Below are 20,676 nucleotides of genomic sequence, written 5' to 3'. Positions count from 1 at the left end.
TCTCTCAATTCCTATCTCTCTCTCTCTCTCTCTCTCTCTCTCTCTGTCTCACACACACACACACACACACACACACACACACACACACACACAAACACACACTCTCAGGTTAGTGAAAAGTGAAAACACTGTTTCACATAGAAAAATATGCCTGGTGTTCCAAGTAGGGTTCCAACCATAGTAGGTATAACGCCTACATACTAAGGAAATTATTTTTAAATCATAAAGCAGCTGCAGAAAAAGGCATAAGCGACAAGGAGACTTCTGCAGGCTTCCCCGATGACTAGTCTGTATTCGTCATTTCCTCTGTATTCCTACCATTGGGACAGCTCTTGATAACTCTGCCTGCTTGCTGCGCACACACAGTGTAACCATCTTCAGGGTGGGGAAGATGTCCTAACCAAATTCCTCATAGCACAGAACCGGGTACTCAACAAAAACTCCTTGAATTAAATGGAGTGGGGCCAGAAACAAAATTTCCCACACTGCAAATTTTAGAAAAGCTTTAACTCAGATCTCTTAGGCCAAATGTTACGTAAGTACCACAATGGCCTGAATTTATCCCTGAACATTTCAACCCTTAAAAATCATTTGGACCAGGAGCTGGGGAAAGGGTGAAATGGGGAGTTACTTCTCTGTTTAATGGACACGGAGTTTCTGTTTGGGGGGATGGAAAAGGTTCTGGAGATGGAGGGTGATGATGGTTGCACAACCACGTGAATGAACTTAGTGCCACTAAATTGTACACTATAGATGGTTAAATTTTATGTTATGTATATTTTACCACAATAAAAAATAGTAAATGAGAAAATAATTTAGGAGCTACCAACTTTAATTTGGGGTTAAAACCTTGGATCATGAAATTAGAAAAGAAGAACTCATTAAGAGCTATTCCCTCACTCATGGAACACGGGCCAAGCACTAGGATGTGAGTTTAATAATCAATAAAACTTAATAAATAGTCACTGCTCTCTGATATCAAGCCCCAGGTCACTTTCAGCTAAGATTTAAATTCCCATTTCTGGAAGGATTCCAGCTGTGAAATACATACAGCTGCCATGCCTTATCAAACTCCTTTACCATTCTTGATAAGTGGAAGCGTTTATTGCTCACTTTAGCAAAGCTTTAAACTTTTCCAGTCTAACATTGTTTGAAAAGAAAGATAAAACTTACTATTGACTAAGTTATCTCAGAGGGGGAAAAAAAGTGCGATAAAACCAAATTAAGTTGAACTTTCTACCTTAAAAGAAGAAAAATGACTTGAAGTCAGCTTCTTTTTAAGGCACAAAGCTTAACCAACAATTTCTTAAAGAAAAAAATATAACCTACATTAGCACGTGTGTTGGTATCATATATTATGTACAACCCAGAAAAATTACAAGAAAGCCAGATCATTCTGGAATTTTCCCCTAACTCTCCATTGCACTAAACAGCCGTGTGACTGGTGAAAGAAGCTCCAAGGTTTGACATCTATTAGTAAAACTGGGTTTAAACAATAGCTTTTCTCCTTATCACATATATTTGAGTTTATGGACCGAAGGAAAGAAGAGTGCTAAGCTGGGAAGTACTCTTGACACCGGCTCAACTGCTTTCCAGTATGTACTGGATTTTTTTGGTTAAGTGATCCAAAGTGTTGTTCTGGCTAAGCCTCCAAGGAGTGTCATTTTTTTTTCCTCATTCATCTAGGGCCACTCCATCCAACTTACCTAACGTCCAGGCAAAGTAATACTTGGGCTTTGAGGCTTGCATGACAACATATAAGTAGCCAAGTCGAGTCAGAAAGTTTGCTCTATGAACAAACGAGTCGTCCATCAGGCAGGTGACAGGGAAGGTCTTCGTGAGCGTCAAAAACAGAAGGAGAGCCACCAAGGTCATGCACAACTTGTGTATCACAGCTCCCTGAAAATAGGGGGGGGAGGGGGGAAATCAGTATAACCATCCAGTAGAGCACAGGCACAGTAGAACAAAACTGTTCCGATAGCTGCGTTGGCAATGTCCCCTACCGGAGTGGCAACAGGCATTCTTCCTCGTGAAACAAATACTGGGATGGACATGGAATATATTTAGATTCAGAATGTACCGCTGACACTTGAGGACTGAATGTTATGTCAAATGGAAGAAAACTTTTACCAGCAAATTCTCCAAGCAAAGGGTAGATGGTTGTATTACCACAGACGTAAAAGAAACAGAGAATAGTACAGCGTGGCAACTTCCATCAGAAAGAAATAAGCATTTGCCTTTCACTGCGGCAGCCAGCAAAGGCAAGGAAATGGGTCTGAATCACCAGCAAGGCGGACGGAAGCTGAGTTAGGAAGGGTTCTGCACATGCAATTAAACATCTGCTCCAAGACACGGCAGGTAATGGAAAGCTGTAGAAACCTTCCAGGATGGATAAATGTCATCTGCTCTAGGGTGAAGATGCACTGACATTTTAAATTCCTCCGGATGGAGTGATTTTGCCGTTTCCCTGACATTCCAGAGAATGTCATTTAACATCAACACAATTATAGCTCCCAACTTTATGAAAACAAACTACTTTTATCTGTAAGGTAGGGATAGCACTAGCACCTCCCTCAGAGGGTGGCTTGGGGTTTAAGTGAATGAATATTTACAAGGGACTGAGAACAGTGCCTATTTCCCAGTTAAATGCTCATCACACTTAGCCACCGAGGAGGCACCAGCTCATGGGTGCCAGCCTCTTCACTTCAATATGTCTTTAGCCAGAATGCAACCTCATCCTTTCAACTTCTCTGTGCACAAAAATGCAAGTCTCCTTGGAGAGAGTGATGTTAAAGATTCTCTGATAATTATGATTTTCTAAATAAAAGCATGTAAAACACAAAAGTACTGCTGTGACAGACACGGCCTAGAAACACCTGTGGTTACTTTGATGTCTCATAGCCATGGTGTTGTCACTCCTAGATGGTTTCAATACTGCAGCTGGAGCTGAGATATTTGACTAACCGTAAAGTGCTGAGGAGCCAACTGTCTCAAAACTGTCTGAAAATGCATGCTTAAAAAAATCACTTAAATTTTCAATTATTTAATTTTGCCTAGACTTTCACTAGCATTTATGAAATATTTATATTATCTTCATTTTCTCCCTTACACAATTTTCCCCATTCTTTCACTGACAAATTTCCCTTAAAAACAGGATATTTAATCTGAATAAATTTAGCATATTTGTAAAGTTCAATAAGTTATCCTACTGAAGACTAATTGGAGATTAATAAAATTCAGATTAAAATTAAAATATTTCAATAAAATATCATATTAAACTCTCTCAAAATCAGTAAAACCAAGCTTTGGTCATGCCAGTGTGAAAACTGGTTTCTTTTTCAACAGGAGGGCTCTGCAACAGAAAGCACATTTATTCTGGTCCCCATTTCCTCCCCCTCCACCTTTTATGACGTATTATCCTTTAGTTCTATGTGAATTGGCTCTATGAAACACTCATAAATGTAAATGTGTTAGCTAGTACAGTGCCAAGCATACTGTAGGCACTAAATATTGGCTCACTGACTAATGGATCGATTGCTTTAATCTTCCTAGCCAATGACTCCGCTGTGAAATAAACATCTGTTGCTCCAACACAGACAACCACTGCAAATAAACACCAATACTGGTATTTTAAACAAACGGAGGGAAAAGGTATTGGCCAAACTTTCTGGTAAACTGTTTGGCTTTTTAATTAGGACAATTATTAGTGAGAGTCAGCCCTGGCAGCAAAACTCTATTTTCTGGATTTCTGGGTAAGTGCTTGGCACTAAAAACTTACAGTGGGAGAAGGTTCTGGCAGGCTGTGGAAACCTTTTTGCTTCCAGTTCACTTCCAGCAACTTCATATGTATATGTCTCCCCTCAATGAAGGCTGTATAGTCCTTGAAATTGTTACAAGGGCCCGCTATGACACTCATGAAGTTGAGAAGGTAGCTTAAGTATTCCAAAAAAGAGGGTTTTATTCTGTGAAAATAAAGTGGAAAAGTCTTCAGTCTTTAATTTTTTTTCATATTTGCAAATAAGCAAATCGTAAACACAGGTGTTATCTTTATAGTTTATTAAATATAACATGATCTTTCCTTGCTCTGTTTCTCTAAAAATCCGCCCGAGAAATCTTGTTTAAAGGAAAAGTTAATGAGGTGCGAGTCTCAGAGAAGGTTCAGCACTCCGTGGCGCCCTCTGCTGGCCGGTCACTACTGTAAACACGGGGAGCTGAGTCTAAGGGCGAAGGCAACTCTGAGGCTGGAGAACCAACCTTAGCTGTCTGTCTATAGGAGAAAATGAAAGTAATAAACATCAGGCAGGGTGGGGACCTGACCTACCGTTAGTTGATCGAGATGCTTTGATATGGGAAAACTCCCTCCCGACTGCCAAAATAAATAGAAAGCCAATGATGGATAGAACCAGTTTCCACTTGAAGAGGCCACACAAAACTACTGCTGTAGTCGTCTCTTGTCTGCTTTGGCATCCAGGCACGAGGTCCTGAACAACAGACAAGGGGAGTGGCAGGGAAAAATTCTGTAGAGCCCAGTTCTTTGCAGTGTATTAATGGCAGTGTAAGGGGCATGTCCTTCTAGCAGGATAGAAGTGTGGGGGAAGGCTTCCTAAAATGCCATTGGTGACCAGTTGTTGCAATTATTGCCCTATAGCATTTACACTCCCAGAATGCTTAGCAAAGAACTTGATTCATTGGACTCTTTCAATGGTTCTCCATTGCTTCCAAGTCCCAATTCTTTAACAAAGGACTGAAGCACTCAATCACCTCACCTCCTGGGACCCCCACTTCTCCCAGTTATCTCCTACTACTGGAAGGAACCCTCTGCCATGGCTGCAGCGCCATCCCCAACATGCTACTCCATATGCCATTTCCATTCCCATGTTATTGCCCTACTTTGCATAACCTCCTTCCTCTCCGACACCCACCCCTCTTTCTATTACAAGTCAACACTGGCCAAAGTCCACCTTCAACCTTTAGCCTTCCTCCTTTCTTCTAGTCCCAGCCCAAATTTATATTGCCAGCTCTACTTCCTGTCATTTTTCATGCCAGCATTTAATCATACTCATGTGCATCGATAATTAACTGCTTCTTGAGGATCCTAAGCCATATGCCCAATGAAAATAATTCTGGAATAGACCTAACAACCCCAGTAAAGGAGAATCCTGCAAAACTAACAAATTACAGATCCATTTAGTCTTTGGCCCAGCAATCCCACTTCTGGGAATCTATCCTACAGCTATATCCAAACCCATTTAAAATGACGTATGGATAAAGTTATTCATCATTTACCGTTTGCAAAAACCAAAGCCTGGTAGACAAGCCAAGTTGTCCATCAATAACAGATTCATTAAATAAATGGTATTACATCCAGATAATGGAGCTCATATGCAGATATTGAAAAAATGAGGAAGACCTCTAGATACTGATATACAAGGGGCTCAAGACTATTTTAACTTACTTTATAGCAAGTCGATGTTGCTCAGCAGAGAGGTCCTCAGCTCTTCGACCTAATCCTATGAAAAAGAAAAAATTTAGAAATAAGATGTTTGAAGTAGATAACTAATTCTAAAAGAGACTTATAAAACTCCTTTGAAAAAGGTGATTGATTTTTTTTGTTTCATAAATCATAAAGGGTCCCCATTTCCATTTTTTAAAAATGGCCCTGGATCAAAGGGCTACCCTTCAGAAGTGCATGTGTGAGGAAGTTTCTACAGACTCTTATGGAGACGGGAGAATGCAGGGGTTACTCCAATTGAATCCACACAGTATGACATGGATCCCAGAGGACCTTCCATACCTCCTACACTCCTTACTACGCTGTATATGTTTTTGTGGCTACATGAGAGAAATAAGCCTGCATTTGCAGCCTGCACCAGTGTAAATTCCTCTCTGATAGCTGGGTACAGACACCTTGTACAAGCTGAGAGCATAGATATGGAATGGAATGGGAGAAAGACATAGGGACTTTCCTCTTCCAAATCACGGGAAACATAACCCTGAATGCAGGGAAAACACACAAAGAATTATCAGATTATTCTTCTTTTATAACCCATCCATACCAAAAAAACTGCCAACCAAATCACACTCGTGCTTCCCATAAAATGTATATGTTAACTTAGTGTCAAAGAAACTGAAGTGCCATCTCATGAGCATTAGATTTCGACTTTAAAACTGTATATTCAACTAAGACGGATATGGCCTCCAATCATAAAGGCAACTCAGAAACATGCCAAAGAGAAGGCAGAGTGTTCCAGAATTTACTTCTTCCTCCCACACACAAGAAAAAAAGACAAAGGCTAATAAACATTTTGCTGCATGTCAGGGATGTTCCAGAAAATAGGGTAAACTGAGAATGCTTACAAAAGTAAATTTAGGCAAAAAGTCTATGTAAAACAAACAAAAAACCCAAGAAGCAGTGTTAAAAAAATATGACACTCACTCCTTTCTAAGATTTCTTCAAGCAGTACATCTCTGGCAATCCCAGAAATTAATTTGATTTCAGCTATTGATTTATGTTTCAAATGTTAGTCTATAACCACTATACTACCAAGTGGATTTTCAGGTACAAAAAAAATTGACAAAATCACCCAGCTTGCCCAGGACTTACCTCATTTGGGCACTAAAAGTCTCATATCCTGGGGAACGTCCTGGTTCTGGGCAAACCAGGACATTTGGTCACCCTAGAAAGACTCTATCCTTGGTATAAAATTACCTGGTTCTCTACAGAAAAACTAAGTCACCAAGAACAAACTAGGAATACACAGAGTCAGAATCAAATTAAATCAGTTTCCAAGCTTTAAGGAAAAACAAGACTAGTGAAGATTGTAAATCTTCTTAACCTGCCAACACATAAAGACGTTACAGCACTCAGACAGCATTTGCCAAGGAAGTCCAAATCTTCAGAATATATTTTTACTAATTGCACCTGGCATGGCTTAAGCCCATCTTCCGCCCAGCTGAAAGTGCCATTGTCCTTCCCTGGAACCCAGTTTAACAGTGGAAATCACCCTTACTGGCCATTTTCAGGAAGGGCCTGGGTGAAAAGATTCTTCTCCCAACTTTTTATAGGGTCAGGCAAATCTCATTAGATAATTTTCCAAGCCAAATAAAGAAACCTAGCATCAAAAAATGATTAAGCAGCCAACGCTGTTTAATCTTTTATTATACTTCATGAAATCCTGCTAGACTAAACCAAAGAAACAGGATGCCATTTTTCTTAATAGATTTGGAAATGATGGACAGAGAGCACCATAAGTTAACTTAAATTTAAAACATTATAAAAGTAAACAGAAAATCCACTGTTCTCAATGCAAATATTTCAGCAAATTTAGGCTGCAGATTCAGGAGGGCAATGGTAAATAATGGCTGGAAAAGTAAAAAGCTACTATTAAAGAGGCCTGCAAATTTTTGACAAGATCTAGCAAGATCTGCCAGCACCTGTCCAAACTGGGGGCTGTGTACAGCATATAAAACAATGTCAGGTTCACTCTTAGAACAAAAAGAAGGGTCACTTTTCTTACCGTCATGAACTTGGAAGGCCAAGGTTGTGATCTTCTGAGTGACAATCATCAGGGGCCTAAAAGGAAGATAAAAAATAATGAAGATGGGTAAAGTGCCACTGGGAGAAATTTTTATTCTATTCTCTACATGACGGTTCTTCATCTTATAGATTATTAAATAAAACACAAAAACACTGAATTCAAAATAAATAACGTTTACTTCCCTTCCAAATCACTTTAAATAAGTAGATATAATAACGCTGAACAGCAAGATCACACCAGAAAGTCCCTCTTGAGCTGTTACTCATAGCATAGTTTCCGGGACCGGCACCCTCAGCGTGGCCTGGAGCTTGTGAGAAATGCAGGACCTCACACTCCTTTCCAGAACCAGAAAATAATCTGCATTTTAACAAGATCTCCAGGAAATTTGAACATACATTAAAGTGTATGGGATACCCAATCCAGTGCCCTGGTTCCACCTGGATGAGATATATATTTTGGCCCTTATATGCTCTGTTCTATTAAAGGTGATTCTTTCGTGCACACATAGTAAAAGATACATTTGTAAAATGCAGCCGCCTGTAAATAAACCATTGAGTGACAAACAATAACACCAATCGCCATCTGAAAAAAGCCATCAAATAAAAATTCGCCTAAGAAGTGTTAATGAGGGTGCCAAGATAATTCAGTGAAGGCAAGAACAGTGTTTTCAACAAATGGCAATGGCACAACTCGATATCCACATAAAAAGAATACAAAAAGTAACTCAAATGGATATAAGACCTACATGTAAGAGCTAAAACTATAAAACCCTTAGAAGAAAACACAGGCATAAATCTTCATGACCTTAAATTTGTCAATGGTTTCACTGATGTAACACACCAGAAGCACAAGTAACAAAAGAAAAAAAAAGATTAAATAGATATTAAAATTTAAAATTTTTGTACTCTCAAAGGACACATATCATCAAGAAAGTGAAAAGGCATTTCACAGTACGTATGAAAATAGGTGCAAATCATATATCTGTCAGAGACTTGTATTAGAATATACAAATAACTCTTATGACTCAATAATAAAAAGACAAATAACCAAATTTGAAAATGGCCAAAAGACTTGAATGGACATTTCTCTAAAATACATATACAAATGGTGAATAAGCACATGAAAAAACACTCAACAGTAATCAATCATCAGAGAAATGCAAATCAAAACCACAATGGGATACTACTTTTCAAGCAATAGGATGACTAGAATCAAAAAGACAGACAAATATTGGCCAGGAGGTGGGGAACTGGAACACTCATACATTACTGGTGGGAATATTAAATGGTTTAGCTGCTTTAGAAACCAGTCTGGTGGTTTCTCAAAAGGTTAAACATAGAGTTACCATATGCCAAGCAATTACACTTCTAGGTGTAGCCCCATGAGAAATAAAATGTCTACACAGAAATTTTGTACACACATATGCAGAGCAACATTATCCATAATAATCCAAAAGGAAATAACCCAAATGTCCATCAACTGATGAATGGATAAATAAATATGGTATATTATTTCAACAATAAAAATAATGAAGTACTGACACATGCTACAACATGAATGGACCTTAAAAACATGCTAAATAAAAGAAGCCAGACACAAAGGGCCACATATTTTATGATTCCATTTATATGAAATGTCTAGAACAGGCAAATCCACAGAGAAATTAAGTAGACAGCTGGTTGCCTAGGGCTGGGAGAACTGGGAGGAAATGAGAAGTGATAGTTAATGCATATAGGTTTATTTTGAAGGTGATGAAAATGTAAAGTTAATTGTGGTGAATGGTTGTACTCTGTAAATTTACTCTGTGAATATACTAAAAACCACTGGATTGTAAAGGAGCGAATTGTATGGTATGTGAACTATATATCTCAATAAAGTTGCAATTTTTCAAATGCACCTGTTTTTTCAATGGTCTCCCCTAGTTTAGTACCTTTTGTAGCTTTATTCTTGCCCAACAAGACAAGATAAAATCCCATTGGTCTACCACACTTTCCTTCAAACGTTCTTGGTCTATCCTGGTTTTCTGATCTCCATTCTTATGGCTTCTTACTGATTTTGCCATCTCTGACCCCTATGGAATGAAGGCTCATTTATATGGAATGCTGAGACTTTGATCAATATCCTATGGAGGTGTCCCTGGGATGCCACACAGCCTCTGTGTCTGAGCTCAGGCCAGGCCCAGGTGTGTGAGGGGATGGGATCAGACACAAACCACCTTTAGGCAAAGTCTGATGTGTGTCAGCTGCACTTAGCCACGTCTCTGTGAGTCCATTTTCCTCTTAGATTCCTGTAATTCAAATTCCCATGTCTCATCTCTTTAAAATAATAAGCATGTATTTTTAAAATGTCAACATAAACTAACAAGATAAAGTATTTCAAAGAAAGTACCAATAAATACCCTAGGAAATCTGAACACCGATGCCGAGTTTTACACCTTATTTGCAAAAGCCCTGTGGCCAATGGCCATCGCTCGAAACAAGACTCTGAATGTTGTGTGTAAAAGAAAGGGGAGTGAGTCTGACGGCAGAAGGGAGGGCATCTGTGCTCTGCCAGGACAGGAGAGAAGTCGGTGTGGCAAACAAGGGAGTCACGGGGGTGCGAGGGCTGAAGGGGGTCGGTCATTCTTGGGCAGCAAGATGTGCTCCTAGCTAACACTGATGTGACTATGCTCTTTTATATTAAAAAAAAATAAATAACTGCTCTTCCAGAACACTGACGTTTGGGTCCTGGAAATAAGGGCTACACGGAAGCTTTCTATAAGACCAAACTGGAAGACATAACTTTGCAGCTCACCTGCTTGATAATCAACAAGACCTCTGACCCACGATGCATAGCAGATGTCAAGAACTCTTTTTCTTGAAAGGGACTCACTCTAAGCATCACATTCAAGTATGACTTTCTAAGCAGAATAATTTTCTTTCCAAAGCCTTTGGTTTTTTTCCCCCGAGAGACGGAAAGTCCTAGAAATCAGTGATAGGACCTAAACTCCCAGTCTTCTTTACATAAATCCAAACCACAAAGTTTTTTTAAATTTGAGGCACACGCTCTGGTGACTATGCAATTGGCAAACCAAGTGAGTTCCTACGTTCGGGTTAATTCATAACTTCCTTTTTAAAGGGCCTAAAAAATATATCAAAAAGACATAAAATTTGTCATGGAATTAGCCTACCCTTCTGTCTCTATAGAAATACAGGATTTGTTTTCCTCTATCTAGAATTGGATTTAATGTACTCTATAATTAGGCATATGTTCGGTAAAGCGTTTGGTAAGCTGATCTTCACATACTATGTGGTGGTGGCCCTAAGAACGCGCCTCTCAGATGGGCTGCTGGGGGAGCAGAACTGACTGGCTCCAGCTGCGCCCTCTGCTTCTGCACCTCATTTGCTCCGAGCCCAGGCCCCGCTGGGGCTGCTCCCAGCCAACTGAGCACAGCAGGGGATCCAGGCAGGCCCCTCCCTACTAGGCAGAGTACTCCTCTGCCCCAAGAATTTTAGCTCAAGGACTTGCCAAAACTGTCTCAGAACTGCACTGCAGTCCAAGACCTCCCTTCACTCTGTCTTTCTCGTCTCAGGGGGCTGACATGCATTTCAATCTGATTGCTCTCCCACCCTCATCCAGTTGCCTCCTAGTTTTCCTTCACAGGCATTTCACCCAACAAATCTCTTATACTTCTGTCCCCATCTTGGCATCTGCTTCTTAGAGACTAATACAATACGTAATACTGAATATCTAGATCTACATCCATAAATAACAATTATTCAATATGAAATCTGCACCATTGGGTCGATGTAAAAACCACATTTTTGTCATTCTTTAGGAAAAAAAGTCCCTTTTTTTGGAACAAAAATATAAGCAGCTATGGATCAAATACTGTTACACATCATCCAGACTATACGTTCGTTCAACAATACACTGCTTCTGTTCTAAAGAAGTTTCTAGCAACTTCAATAAGAAACAACTCACATATAACATCATGGGCTTATCAAACATCATATACTGATAACTTGTGAAAAAGATCTGAAATCCACAAACCAGAATGAGAACCTGTTCACTAAAAGGAATGAAGTTAGAATTCTCCTAAAGTCTTACTTTTTCATGGAAGAATGCCCTATGCTCTTGCTCAAAGTCCTCTTGAACATGTTTTCATTGATCAATTTATTTAAACTTATGGGTGGATCACACACCCAACTGAGACTGCACAAGTTACGGAGATTCGAGAGTCAAATCTGTCGAGTTACTAAAGATAAAGGCAAATCCATGTTGCACTGCAATTGAAACATAATCTAAGACATGTTTTTTGGTTTGTGGTCGGAACTCATGCTTTCTTTTTGCAAAAATGCAAACCTAGCGCACACAAGCACAGGAAGGACACAAAGAGCATCCTCGACGCTGCCAAAGAACTTTGTCAGGACAACGAGGCCTTAGAACTTGAGCTGCACTCAACGTTTCCACCCCTGAGAAGTATGCCCCGTCCTTGGATGTGAACAAGCCGGTCAGTCGTGGACCCTGTACTTGAATCCATGGGAACAAGCTAACTAACCTGAAATCAAAGTTTGAGTCTAGCAGGGTTGAGGCAGGGCTACTTCTTTTTGTCCTAGGAGGTTTTTTTCATGATTAAAAAGAAAAACTTTTATCTTTCTGAACCTAAGATCATTAGTCAAATTTGAATAATAAAAGACAGGAGGAAATAAAGGAGAGGAAACAGACAGTTAAAGGTGTGTTTAGAGTAACACGAAAGACAGCAATGCCATCCCCACCCTCCTGCCCCCACCACACATATACACAATCAGTCAATGCCTTCTGATACAGACTTTGGGCAATTTACCAGAAGTGGTACCCATGCATCCATTTCCATCTCCCATATGAACTCTCAACAAAAGATAAACTGTTTTAAAACATTAAACGAAACTCAGTTTTGAGCAATATTACAACAAAACCTACGTGTTTTACTTTCATCTTTGAACCTAAAGTCCTAGTAAAGCTAGGATGGAACAATGAGATAATGCAGACCTCAAAAGAGCCAACCAGTCCCACAGCTAGCTGGCCAGCATCAAGCCAGATCTGACATTCAAAGGATCTTATTGTTCTCAGTAGGTCACTTTCGATTCAAAAAGTTATCCTTTATATTTGTATTATTTCTTTGTTTATGCTACAAATGCACATGTAATACTTACAAACTAGGAAAGCAAGGAGTCAGGCAAGCAAGACGTTTGGTAGGATGGGAGAATACAAGCAAGTACAATGAACTTCCAGTCAGCTGCAACCTGGGCCAGGATCGCCATCTTGCACAACAACCAGAGGTGCTAAGATACAATGTGAACCGCGCCACCCGTAGCCTGGCCCCAGCAGCTGAGGGACAGAGGAGGCTCGGCAGTACCTCCTCATGTCCCTGCTGCTTCTGCCCCACCTGTGCCCCTGCTTCTTGGATTACAGAAGAGGTGGGTGATGGTATTACAGCCTTAGTGGAATTCTCCCACACTCCCATCAACTGTGCCAACCTTGGGGAAGAAAATAAGGGACTCCAGGAGTCCCAGCAAAGGAGGTACCCAGCTCCAACAGGCTTCTTAGGGCTGCACCTGAAGGCATCGGGATCTCCTCTGGACTCAGTTCAGACTTCATGGTTTCTGTGCAGAACCATCCACTGGTCAACCAGGGCACAATGGGCTCTTACTCTTTCTACTCATCTTTTCGAAGATTTCATCTCTCTATTTTGGCACTCAACAAAACCATCCATTCTTCATTTGAACAGGAACCCACCAAATACTTCATATAACTTATACTCAAGGAACCCACCAAATACTTTGTATAACTTATACTCAACTCTTCGAACTAAATTCGAAATGACTGCGCTAATTATTGAAAAGCTGGCAGCAGCCTGATGAGAAACATGAAATAAGCAAATCTTGAAATCTCTTTGCAAATATCTTCTTTTTTCCATCTTATAGAACTCGATTATTGGCATATACTGGAGTGGTTAGATGGAGTGATCAGGATGTCTTAACAGAAAAACATTTCTCATGGAACAATAGGGCCAATAATCTCTCCACGACTAGCAAGGAATCCAGGCAAGTGATTTCTATTTTGGGTAACAAGAAACACAATAAGGTAACAGAAAACATAAACGACTATTGTTCTGCTCCTGTAGGCCACAGTTCACCATAAGATGCGTGCATAATATATTTAAATAACATTTAGGATTTCTCATAATCATATAAAAGAATTAAACAATTATTAAAATCACCAACAAAGCACTACTCCCACAGAACTACTGTCTTAGTATTTTGATTATTTCCTTTCCCTCTTTTTTCTATGCATGTCCATATCCATAAAAATGACATCTTAATACATGTATTTGTTTTGTGGTTTTTATTTTCCATTATCTTGTAAGCGTTTTCCAGTATCATGAAACATTATTTGAAGACTTCTTTTTCAATGGATGCATTTTAGTACCATCATCTAATCTTTTATCTCTTTGGGGCCATTTAGGATGCTTCAAATTTTTCACTATTATTGACAAGAGTTAAACATGCTTATGACTAAATTTGACTTCCTTCAGGTCATTCAAATCCTATCATAGAATATAAACTTTTTAAAAAGTCTTGCTTGAAAATTATGGCTGAATTGCCTTCCAGAAGGGTTGTACCAATTTATACTCCCACTAGCAATGTATAAGAGTCCTCATTTCATAATGTTTTCAAAAACACATGGGCAACTCAAATTGCCAATATGATAGGAGAGCAAGTAGCTGCCTGAATCTGGCCCAGCCTGCAAAAAGGAAGTGGGAGTTCTTGCTGCTTCCCTCAGAAGAAAACTCGCGTTGTACCCTTCTATGAGCAAATAAGAAGAATCAGTTCACTATCACAAACTGAAAAGGACTCAGGTACCAGCTTTATTACAAGCAATTTTTGAGCTTCCCCCACAAGAACAGTAGATGTTCTCGTACTTTTAATAGCCCACATTCACAGAGAAAGCTTGGGGGACATTCGCCACCGCATGTATTGATATAATTGTATTAGCAGCACTAATAAAAATGTGTCTTGTGTGTTATCCTCGCCTTTAACACCCGTCTAGCCCATGAACACGTGATTACTTTCAGAATGGTAAATAAAATTTCAAGCACCAGAATAATCTAAAGTACAAGTTTATTTGTCCCACAAATTTAAAAACATATATGTATATAATTTGACACAAACATTAATCTAATCCAATCCCATTCAATTTCTGTCTGTGTTCTTATTCTAAAGTGTAATAAAGTATGTTAAGCACTTAGGTTTGTGTGTATGCTCAAAAGAGAACAGCTACTACCTCAGGCTGCTTTAAATACCAGGTTCAATTTCAAAACTCTACTGTATTCCTCAACAGAATCCTAAATAAGATTTTTAAACTGCAATAAATAGCAGTGTTAAATTCCATTCTGAAGGAGAACTTGTGGTTGCTTGCACACCTGTAGTGAGAACAGACTGGTAAAGAATCGCTCTAATTGACAAATTTGTGGTTTGAAACGTCTTGTCAATTCCAAGTTGGTAGGTACCTCTCCATTTCTCTTAACCGATATCACCCATGAAGATGGATTTATTTCAGTGAGGCACTGTGCATTTATGGTGGTGGGGGAAAATGCTGCTTAACAATTCCCTATAACTAAAAACAAAAAAAGACATACCTCCAAGAACTGTACAGTAGGGCCACTCAGCAATTAGAGAACTAAATCACATGTGATTTACGGGTAGCAGACACATTTTTCTTTCTTCCCCTTTCCCTAACAACAGTGCCCTTTCTAGTTCAAACATTCCACAGTTTTGTGGGTAACGTCAGAGATTTCTTAATACAAGGAGATCCAAAAATGCCAGAGAACAAACATCACTTGAGGAAATTTATTGTGACTATGCTGCTCAAAGTCAAGTTCACAGGAACTGATTTCCATCCTCCCCTGCTGTCAAACCCCAAATCCACAACGTTAACAAACACATTATTGTTTTCCACAAATGCCCTTTATTTTTCCTTCTGGTAACTTTCCACAATTCCGATTACACTAAAAATGATGTAACAATCATGCAAGAGTTTATGGTTTTATGAATAAAACCAATGGAGAAGGAGGTGTGACAAGAACAGAGACAGATGTGGACAGTAGAGACACTCTTACCCTGCACGATCAGGAGTAGGGGACAGTTGTTAGCTCATCCAAAGGTATGCAGTCATAAAACAATCTGTCTTACTTTCCTAGAGCTGCCATAACAGAGTACCACAAATTAAAACTAGAAACGTATTGTCTCACAGTTCTGGAGGCTGGGAAGTCTGAAATCAAGGTGTTGGCAAAACTGGTTCTTTCTGGAGTCTCTGAGGGAGAATCTCTCCCAGGCTTCTTCCTACCACGTTTCCCCGAAAATAAAACGTAGCTGGACAATCAGCTCTAATGCGTCTTGTGGAGCAAAAATTAATCTAAGACACGGTCTTATTTTACTTTAATATAAGACTGGGTCTTATCTAACATAATATAAGACCAGGTCTTACATTAATTTTTGCTCCAAAAGACGCATTAGAGCTGCTTGTCCAGCTAGGTCTTATTTTGGGGGAACACGGTAGCTTCTGTGGTTGACAGCAGCCCCTGGAGTTCCTTGGCTTATAGCTGCCTCACTCCTATCTCTTCGTCCATCTTCACATGGCCTTCTTCCCTCTACGTGCCTGTGTGTCTGCGTCTCTCATGGTCTTCTTATATAGACCCCAGTCATAATTAATTTAGTGCCCCCTTAATCTAGTGTGTCCTAATCTCAACTAGTTACATCTGCAAAAGTGCCATTTTCAAATAGGGACATATTCTGAGGCTCCAGGTGGACATGAATTTGGAGGAACACTAATCAACCCAGTACACAATGATATGCTTACATTTGAACTTCCTATATAAACTTGAAATAGATAACTGGACCTTCATGCTGCAGTCTTGGCTCACGCCTGTCTCCTAGAACTAACTGTGTCTTGAATACACAGGGTTGTCAATCAGTGTCTGCTGAATGATGAACCAATGAACCTCTTGATACAAGACAAAAGCCTTTCCTTCGAGTGTGGATCTGCTGAATGATGGCATCTCTCTTACCTAAAGCCCCATCCACTATCTCCAGAGTCATTCCCTCTAACATGGGCTGAGAAGGTAAAATGAAGTAAAGATGCTTGCAAAGATGCTGAGCACATAACCCTTAATTTTTATAACCCTCCCCCACAGCCTTTCAGCATTCTCACCTCCATTTAATTCAATACCTATTATTAAAATGCTAACTTGCTTTGGTGGCTTTCCAACTTGGACCTCGAGAAACCATTTTCTCTCCTTTCACATATAACCAGCATATATATAAATACAAAGTGGAATAAACAAGTTTGGGAATAAACACAGATGACACTAGATAAGCATACAAATCATTTCATGACAGCAAAAGCGCCCATGCCTGCCAACTACAAACACTCCCTGCACTGGGGTCTCAGGGAGTATGATTTACAGCCATTGAAAGCCAAGTGCAAGGTCCAAAATGCAGTGACAAACTCAAGGTGGACGGCAGGGGCAGGGTGGGGGGAGTGGCAATCAGGGAAAGCTTTGGAAAGCAGGGATCTCTGAGCTGGGTTTTGGAAAATAGAGTGAAGGATTTTCGCACAGACAGGAATGATAAATGTCCCTCTAATCAGTGGCATGAGCAAGGCCGAGGCCCCGAGACATGGACTAAGCTAGGGTGTGTGCAGACCATCACTGTTTCGGCAGTGCTGCCATCTGCAGTGCACAATGGGAGAGCAACATGGCAGGAGATGAGGCAGCTCCAACTCACGAGGGAGCTGCTTGATATTTTAGGACCTCACTCTGGTTGGTGCAGAGGGCACAGACTGGAGGAGGGGCGGGGTGGAAGGAAGCACGGCCCGTGAAGAAGGTGGCAGACACGTGGTAGTCCAGGACAGTGGCAGTGGGAATGCAGAGCAGGGGATGGAGCACAGTGACAGCCAGGCTGCAGCCCTGATGGAATCTGGTGACATAGGAATGTGGGTGGTAAGGGAAAGGAGGTGGCTTTTGGGGACCTCCACAAGTACCTGTCTCACATTCCTGTGCTCTTGTAGAGCTGTTCCCCCTGCCTGAATTCCTTTCCTCCCCACTAAATGTCCCTCGCAGCTGGCACTGTGTCTCGCATCTTGGGGACTCAAAAATTGTTGCAGAAATGAATGAATGGACGAATGAATAAATGAAGATATGCTTTGTGCCCTAAAAAGAAAAGATGATATAGGTAAAGGTCTATTTTGGGCTAAAGTCAACATTTTTTTGTTCAATATCCCAACCAAACATGGCTGGAGGGGATGTTTAATTGAGGCTCCTGGAAACACTGAAAAAAGGACTGACAAATACCATTTAACTCATTCATTTACTGAACACCTATTAAATGCCAGGAACTCTTCTAAGTACTGGGTGGAGATGGGGGGCATGGTTCTGGGGCGAAACCAAAAACAAAAATGAAGATTTTTGATTAAATACTTGGGAGAGTTATGATCACCATTTAAAAATTAATTTTAATGCTATAACTTCCCAGCTATGTTGTTATCTTTGCTGCTCCCGTATTTTCCATATTTTTTTAGCAACCCACATCATTAAGAAATAAAAAGTTTGTGAAGTTGTTTCAGAAAAACTGAAAAACTTCTCCTCAATCTGGAGGAAAGGAATGCAGAAAGGAGACAACTCAGAGGTAAAATCCAGAGCCTGAGGGTAAGAAGAACTGACGTATAAAAAGCCAGTCTGAGGCCAAACCATGATCATAGAAATTGCAATGCAACAACAGTCTTTGCGTACCAAAGCAACATTCTTTGGCCTTCCTAAGCCTCTTCATGGTGGGACACTTTAGTTGCACAACTTGCAAAGTTCACAGAAATGAGCTGTGAGTTGTAAACCCTTTATATCACAGCCACTTCTGCAATAACTCATCGAATGAAAGGCAGTTCAACCTGATTGGAGAACCTGGGTTCTCCCTGACCTCAGCTGCCTACAGAGAACAGAACCGAACGCCTAACAAAGTACTGTGGATGATATACAATGTCTTATGAGTACTAACTCTGCTTTAGTGCCCAATGAAAAGTTGTAACTGAACAAATGTCAACAGGACATAGAATTTTCACTGATCCATCCACAGTCTTCCCCAGGGAACAAATCAGGAGAAGGATGGCCCCCCAGGTTAAAGCCTGGTGACAGACAACATTTTTACAACTACTAGTATGGAAGAATTTCTGTATTATCAACTAGTAAGAGATAAACACCAACCCTGTGTAAGGGCCTGACAACAAGGGGTTAGCAAACTTTTCCTGTAAAGAGCAAGATAGTAAAAGTTTAGGCTTTGCAAGGGTCATATGGCTTCTGTCACCACCACTCTACCACTGCTATGCAAAAGCAGCCAGAGACAACACATACATGAGTAAGTGCCTGGTTTTGTTCCAATGTAACTACAAAAACAGGTGGTGGGACAGATATGGCCCACAAGCCATAGCTTGCGACCCCTGCCTTGTAACACAGCAGAGTTCACAGTCCTACAGAGGGCAAGACCTCTTAACCTTAACCTTATTAGCACAGTCTTACCAAGTGATTTACGCATGATTCTGATGGGTGTGCTTGATTTTCACTGACCCCAAGAGACTGAGTCAAAACCAGCAGTTAGCCGCCCCCGCCCCCACAGACACACAAATTAAGATACTCACCCAGAAAAATCTGTAGTGAGAATTCCATAGTGGAAGATGTATATTCTGCTGATGTGACATATTGTAAGGTATCCCATGGCTACAAAAAAGGAGTATCTGAAACCGAAAACACGGGATCACATTACTATGCATGACAATAATACACTCATTGATTCTGTGTACTTCCTCTCCTTCACCCCCCAACATGTCCTGTCCACCCACTCCTCACCTTCCCACCCACTGCACTGAGCTCTCCATCTTTTCTCACCTGGACCACTGTAGTAGTTCTTAGTCTTGGCAGCAGAATGAAGTCATGACAAACTACAGATGTCTGGGCCCCACCCCAGATATTCAGGTTGACTTGGTACGGGGTGCACCTGACAGGTGTAATTCCAATGTATGACCAGAATTGGGAATCACTGACCTGCAAGGTCTTGCCCTCAGATTCTCCTCTTCACAAACGATCACGTTTACATGAGGATCTTGGTAAGTACAAGTTATCACCATGCGCCCACCACTCCCTTGCTGAAACACTTTGTTTTCTTGGCTTCCAATCGCCTTGTTTCCTTCCCACCTCGCTGGTTAACTCTTCCAAGGCGCTAGCGCAGCATGTCTTCCTCCACCTACTCCCTAGGTGTTAGCATACCCAGTGCTCTGCCCAGAAGCCTCCCTGTCCACGCCTGAGGCTCTGATTACCTCCTACTGCATTATCACTCCCTGGCTTCCTTCAGAGACCACGATGACCACCCTATAGTATAAACCAGCAACGCACACACACACCCATACACACATGCGTGCGCGTCATGCAGAACATTGTAATTATAAAGCTATGATAATCTGATTAACTACTGTCTCCCTTGCTAGACTGAAAGTTCCATGAAGGCAAGGATGGTCATGTGTAAGTCATTCACCATAGCCACCTACTGGGTGTTGAATGAACAAAACTAAACCAATGTTACTTGTCTTAAAAGTCTCCAATGGAGCGCACTATCTAGTCATATCAAAACTCCTGAGCACAGCATGCAAGGAGCTGCCCACACTAAGCTCTATCTCGCCTTTCTGGACTCATCTCCAGCCACACTCTACGTCCACCTTATGTAGGTTCCAACGACAATGGGCTGCTCACTTTACATAATTACATCCTGCATTTTCAGGTCAGATATCGTGCTGCAAGCTCCTTCCTCTGCCTACAACTCCTTTCTCCATCCCAGAGTCTACCTGGGAACTGCCTAATTATCATGTATTGCTCAGTTTCTACCTCACCTGGCTTGGTCTTGCTCTGTCCATCCCGCACCCACTCCCATCACAATTCATTGCTCCAGGGCCTGTATTTCTCTAGTGCTACATACTAGCATATATAATTACAGTATTAAAATTATATGTATTGATGGAGAAACTAACCTAAAATGATGGCCCAAGCAAAGAGAGAGGTCCCCAACCTAAGCCCCCCCCC

General features: G+C 40.7%; 1 protein-coding gene across 2 annotated transcripts in view; it reads right to left on the bottom strand.

The window, feature by feature from the left end:
- The window catches only part of MBOAT1 (membrane bound O-acyltransferase domain containing 1), a 100,059-nt gene that overhangs the window by 25,808 nt on the left and 53,575 nt on the right, over positions 1 to 20,676 (bottom strand). For both annotated transcript variants that reach the window (XM_033113297.1, XM_033113298.1), the window contains exons 4-8: positions 19,245 to 19,340; positions 7,518 to 7,573; positions 5,456 to 5,510; positions 3,779 to 3,962; positions 1,707 to 1,899 (exon numbers count right to left, since the gene is read on the bottom strand). In XM_033113297.1, the coding sequence (XP_032969188.1) occupies positions 1,707 to 1,899; positions 3,779 to 3,962; positions 5,456 to 5,510; positions 7,518 to 7,573; positions 19,245 to 19,340 (584 nt within the window). The remainder of the gene's footprint in view (positions 1 to 1,706; positions 1,900 to 3,778; positions 3,963 to 5,455; positions 5,511 to 7,517; positions 7,574 to 19,244; positions 19,341 to 20,676) is intronic.

This window comes from Rhinolophus ferrumequinum, chromosome 9, assembly GCF_004115265.2.
Source record: "Rhinolophus ferrumequinum isolate MPI-CBG mRhiFer1 chromosome 9, mRhiFer1_v1.p, whole genome shotgun sequence".
Taxonomy (NCBI): Eukaryota; Metazoa; Chordata; class Mammalia; order Chiroptera; family Rhinolophidae; genus Rhinolophus; species Rhinolophus ferrumequinum.
Note: the sequence above shows the minus strand (reverse complement) of the source record. Positions and strands in the feature narration are given on the sequence as shown.